Source organism: Myotis davidii, unplaced genomic scaffold (genome assembly GCF_000327345.1).
Source record: "Myotis davidii unplaced genomic scaffold, ASM32734v1 scaffold705, whole genome shotgun sequence".
Lineage (NCBI taxonomy): Eukaryota > Metazoa > Chordata > Mammalia > Chiroptera > Vespertilionidae > Myotis > Myotis davidii.
Window position 1 is genome coordinate 349873 of NW_006296405.1, and position 6034 is coordinate 355906.

At 39.9% G+C, this 6034-nt stretch overlaps 1 protein-coding gene across 1 annotated transcript in view; it reads right to left on the reverse strand.

Moving 5' to 3' along the window:
• Positions 1 to 649: 649 nt before the first annotated feature.
• Positions 650 to 6034, reverse strand: part of KLHDC10 (kelch domain containing 10) — a 50297-nt gene continuing 44912 nt past the window's right edge. Inside the window, exons 7-10 of the mRNA XM_006771409.2 lie at positions 4600 to 4666; positions 4018 to 4065; positions 1603 to 1742; positions 650 to 1004 (exon numbers count right to left, since the gene is read on the reverse strand). Of these exons, the coding sequence (XP_006771472.1) occupies positions 795 to 1004; positions 1603 to 1742; positions 4018 to 4065; positions 4600 to 4666 (465 nt within the window). The 3' untranslated portion in view covers positions 650 to 794. The remainder of the gene's footprint in view (positions 1005 to 1602; positions 1743 to 4017; positions 4066 to 4599; positions 4667 to 6034) is intronic.

Genomic DNA, 6034 nt, shown 5'->3' on the forward strand with positions numbered 1-6034 from the left:
AAACAAAGAACTTGGACAACCATTGTTTCTTGATGTGAAGCATTCTTGGTGTCCTAATTTCTAAGAGCCACAACGAACAGCACCACTATGACACACACAAGTCTTTGGACAAGCCACCTCTAACGAGTGCTGGCACCATAGGATGAAAGAAGAAACCACTAATCAAGAGTTGCCGAGCTGCTTAAATTTCCTCCTAAGTCAAAATTTAGGTTTGGGTATCTCTGCAGCAGGATGTCTACCACTGTGGCCGTCAGAACCAGCTCTTCAGATGTATCTTTGAAAGCAGTAAGTTAAACACTAGCTTTACACACAGTCTGCAAGTCTCCCAAGGTTAGCCTTCTTGTTCTATCCCCCAAACGTCTTGTTGCAGGATTTAAAATTTTTTAATTTTATTTTTGTTTTCACTGATGATGTTGCTTTCATTTATAGAGCATTGGCTGACATGGTCATATGTTCAAAACTTCTTTTAAAAAATTCATTATCTTATTTTGATTCATAACATTATTAAGGTACTTTCAGACTTTCCCTCAATGCCATCAAGGAAGAGGGAGTATGTGAGTGTGTGTGTATGTATTGGGGTGGGAGGGAGAAAAGCAAAGAAAGAAACACAAGGGAAAGTGAGATTCCATAAACTTAAAACCAAAACCAATGTACAGAAAGGCATCTGATGTATTTTCTGAATAAGGCCTTGATCAGGGTAACCAATCCTCTTTGTAGCACATTCTACACTGCCCATAAATAAAGGAGTCTCTTTAATTTAACATTTCCAGTATCAATGAACAGTCCAGAAATCCTCATTTCAAGCGCTCGATGAGTCCCTGTGTGAGTCCCAGGTGCAGAAGCTGTGTCCGGGAGAGGTTGGCTAGGTTAGGGAAGGCCGCGAGCAGCTTCTCCCATGCCAGTTCCAGCAAGCTAGGCACCACCAGCCAGATCTTAAACAACGAGCCAGTCCGCTTGTTTTCGTGGATGTTCACCACTCCTCCATGAATGTACATGCAACCAGCCTATGAGCAAATGGCAGTCAAAGAGGATGAGTTCAAATGGGAGAGAAACAGACACTAAGACTAAAGAAAAAAAATTCAAAGTGGGCTGAATTGAGATGAGGTGAAACAAAAAATTTCTCACTGATCCCAACATAGTGCAGTGATCACGACTGGTTTAAATAATGAATGAGATCATAAGGGGGAAACTATAGATTGTTTTAGACTTCAACAACGTCAACAAACATTAAGGTTTCTCTCCATTGTGCCTAATACTGGACATATAGAGATGAAAATCAAGGTTTTTGCGTTAAAAAAACTAGAATTCTCAATAACCTGGCATCATGGGGTAAATCTATTCTGCCGTCCAGGAAACCCCTCTGATAGCACTGTCAGGGCCTGAATGCTGCACGTAGCACTTCTTTTACCTTTATGCTGCTCTCTTAAACTTGTGTATATGTTTTCTCCCCGCTTCTCAGAAGCACTAGCTTTGGAAGAACTTTTTAAAAACACATTCTTAATCCAGAATCTGCTGATATCAGAATCTTTTTTTCTTGCTAATATTCCTAAAAAGATTTCTTTATCTGCAACTATGAAGGAAGATATGAAAATAAAAACTTACTGGTGTAACAGCTGCACAGTGAAAATAAACAGGCTCTGGCATGGTAGCTGGGAGCTTTACCCATTGAAAAGTCTGCAGATTCAATTTCCAGATATCTCCCAGGATCACTTCTCCATTATAGCCCCCACAAATAAACACATCTATCGAACAAAAAGAGAAAGCCAAGATCACACAAAGAAAAGGAGCCACAGCTCTAGCACACGGCTAGTTGACCTGGGACCAGTTCAGCAGATTTCCCCAAACCACAGAGGACTTCAGCTGGGTGGGCCTCCTCATGCTGCCGCCTCGTCCCTCGATGGACACTACGTTGGGATTTTGCTAGGACAAAGGAAGCAAAGCTCTAAGGAGGCTTCATGTCTGGGTTCCGACACCTATGGGCGCCAGGCATAGAAAGAAGTAAAAAGGTCCAGGGCACAAACAGGAGTGCACATGCTCCATAGGGGAGATGGCAGTGGGGCTCCAGGTGACCAATACCATGCCAGACTTAAGGCCAGGTTTGCCTTACAGAAATCTAGCCTGGGATGGTGTGGCTAAGTGGGTTGGGCGTTAGCCCATGCACCAGGAAGTTCGATTCCTAGTTAAGGGTGCATGCCCAGGTTGCAGGCTTGATCCCCAGTGGGTCATGCAGGAGGTAGCCAATCGATATTCACATTGATGTTTCTCTCTTTCTCTCCCTTCCTTGCTCTCTAAAAATCTGTAAACTATTTTTTTATAATACATTTTTATTGATTTCGGAGAGGAAGGAAGAGGGAGAGAGAGATAGAAACATCCATGATAAGAGAGAATCATTGATCGGCTACCTCCTGCAAGTCCCCCACTGGGGATCAAGCCTACAACCTGGGCATGTGCCCTTGACTGGAATCGAACCTGGGACCTTTCAGTTCGCAGGCCGACACTCTATCCACTGAGCAAAACTGGCTGGGGCATAAACTATTCTTTAAAGTAAATAAATAAAAGAGCAAAGCTTCTCAGCTAGAGGAACTACATTCCTCCACTGGACACCTCATGTAATCATGCAAGAAATCTGGCATCACACACTGGGTTCCCAGGGAAGAAAAAGAAATCTGGATTTCTTTAAAAGTGAAAAATTTTGATTTTTAAGTGTTAGTCAGTAATTCAAAAAACTTTAATACACATGAGTCAAACAAAACACATCTGCAGACCATCAGTTTGTAAACTCTTCTTTTAAATAATGTCCTGGAAAAAATCAACTTATCTGCACGTAGAGACAAATGCTCTTTATGCAGACATTAACGTGAGGAGACACATTTGTTGGGCTGTTCTGACTGGGGGCACAGATGAGGCTCTTCCAAATGTTCCCCAGCCCAAAGAGGACAGCCTGAAGACCCATTTGATGTGTATTTACATCAGAGGGAAAAAACCTTCCCAAAATCAAAGTTTCTCTCTGCGCCTGTTTTGTTTGTTTTTGGCTTTATGGGTTCAGTTAGTTATAACTAATTAGACAACTTGTAACAAAGGCTATGTGAGCCTTCAAATTAAATGCCCAGAACTAAGGCTGAATTTCGTCTGTACGGTGCCTGATCTCAAAGAATCAAAATAATAGCTGTCTTATTTCAAGTCTTGACTAAGTTGAAGCCAATACTTAAACAAACGATAAAATACACAGGAAACCATTTTGACTAGGATTCAAGAAAAGTACAGCGCCATTCATAGAGAGGCAAAGCTGAACAATGCCACTATCTGTAAATCTTATCCAAAAAGCAGAAGCATAATAAAAAGAACCTCTGTACGAGAGACAGCAGCATAATCCCGGGAAAATCCAAACGAAGCTGCTGAAAGGATGCAGGCTATCAAATCAGTTATATACAACTTCCTCCCAGAGACACATGTAAGGTGCTATATCAAACTATAAAATAAGCTGTAAATTAAAAGACAGAAAGGTTATCCAAAGAGGAGTCATTTATCACACTTAGATAAAGTAGCTGCAGCTGCTCTCTGAAGCCACACAATGCCTTTGTTGTAATATGGCCCAGGAATAAGCTCACAGTTCTGTTTGGCATCAGACAGAGAACAAAATAAACTTTACGATATAATACTCCAGAAGGAGTTATTACAGTTTTAATACAATGTTCACTGAGGTCTCTATTGTTCCCCATCAGAACCACCGACATCTGCTGCGGTAGGGTGCTCAAAATCAGGGGGTACAATAAAAGCTTATTTATCACCAAGTCTTGAGTTCTCTGATAACTGAAGGAACCCAAACATATGAGTTGACTTTATAAAAACTGCTGAGAGAAGCATAACTTTATGAATTTCCTCTTAAGTTGAAACTATAAGAAACAGGCTGTTCCCAGAGTTATGTGTCTTGTAAGGAGCTGCTATCATTAGGAAATAAGGCATTCTCCATACATATAATTACAGAAATGGAACCAGAGACTTATTTAGAACGCTTACCGTTTTTTATCTGAACACAACTGTGGCATCTCCGGGCTGCAGGGAAACCTGCCAGAGACATAAGCACAGAAATTCCGTTGTTCACAGAGGTAACACTGATACGACACAGTGACAGGCATCCTACGAGCAACTCACCTAAAACAACCCCTTGGCTGCAGTCAACAAACACTGCCCAGCCCTTCCAGTCCTCCCTTATGGCACTAACACAAGCCAGCGGAAGTCTCATCAGAGCGGCACAATGTTAAGGTGCAGGAAAACACACGGGGTGGCAGAGGTCAGGTTACTAGTGGGTTTCCCAAGCCCTCTTACCCACAAACAGGTAGACAGATCTTGATTTAAGTACCTATTTCTTATCCCACCCATAATCCCTCACTTGCACAGAATTCGGCAATTCCCTTTAAAAGTCTCTGCTCAACTGCTGAAGAAGAAGAATTGGGCTCAGGAATACAAGTAATTTCTAATAACAGTTCAAGAGATATTTTACTTGTCATATAACTCAATAAAATTAATTTTTCCCTTCCAAAACAAGTAAAGTATAAAATACATTTGTTAAAGATAAACGGGTCAATACTATAAGTTTACCTATTTTTTCATGGGGTTTTGTTGCAATTTCCTCCCATGCATTTGTTTCAAGGTTGTATGCATGGATCTTGGAGAGGGAAAAAAAAGATACACACAGATAATGTTAGCTCGCCTGAAAACTGGATTTTAAACAACAGCCTGTACAAACGTATATACTTTTTTGAAAAGTCTTCTTACCCTGTTTTTATCTGATTTATTGCTAATTCTAAGACAAAATATTAACAGTTCAAAATTAAGCACATAGATTATCTCAGTATTTAAAAAAAAGAAAATAATGAAGAAAAAAATTAGAATTTTGCAACTTTCACATTTTCTACAATAAATATGTATGATTTTATAACAGAAAAAAGCAAGTGTTGCATATAAGCCTAACCAATGGACACAGACAACAGAGGAGTGAGGGCATGAGTGGGGGTTGGGGAGCAAAGGGGGGATAAGGACACATATGTTGTAATACCTTAATCAATAAAGAAATTAAAAAAAATAAATATGCAAACTGCTTAGAAAAAGAATAAAGCAAATGTTGGTAAGAAAGCACCCGAAGGCAGTTTTAACCAAACTGAAAAAAGATCGTTAAGGTTCCAGACAGACCAGGAGCTCTGCGTCCTACTTTAGATTTCCCCTGGATACGTGCACTTAGAAATGCCACAGGGATGGAAGACCTGAAAGCCCTTCAGAGCTCAGCTTTCTCAAGTTAGTGATGCATGGCCCTAAAAATGCCTGTTCTTTTTAGATACAGAGCACTGATGATGATAAGGATGTGACATTCTGAGAATGCTGGTTCCAATTCCAATTAGTTGCTCCATTCAAGCTACTATTTCTTCCTTTTAGTCGTTTTCCTCATCCAACGTGAGAGGATAATTTTCATGAAGTATATTCTTTGAGCGATAATGCAGCTGTCAAATGGAGAGCATATTAGGGGCACGGAGCTCAACCTTACATGATAAAGAGCATGCAACATAAAATAGATGTTAATGAAGAACCTTTTCAAAACTTAAGATATCTATAGTAACAGAATTATCTTACTTAGTATAGCACATGCCTCCCTCTACACTTCTCCCTCTTTTCTCTCTTTTAAAAAAAAAATATATACCTTGTTTAAGGAATAAGCTGTCCAGGAAGTACCACCTCCCAAGATGTAAATCCTCTGTCCATCATGTGCAATTTCATGTCTGTATCTGAAACACACAATAAAATATGTTTATAATTAAGTGAAAAATGATCTACCTAAGATTTAGCCACTAGGCTTCTTACTGGATTATTATTTACAATAATAAATTATTAGAAATAACCTAAGTGTTTAATAATGTGAATTGGTTAAATAAATTATAGAATTGCATTTCCTACACACCCACCTGCGACTGAGAATCTAACCCTCGACCCTCCAGTCTATAGGCTGATGCTCTAACTAGTGCTCACTGGCCAGGGTTTGGAC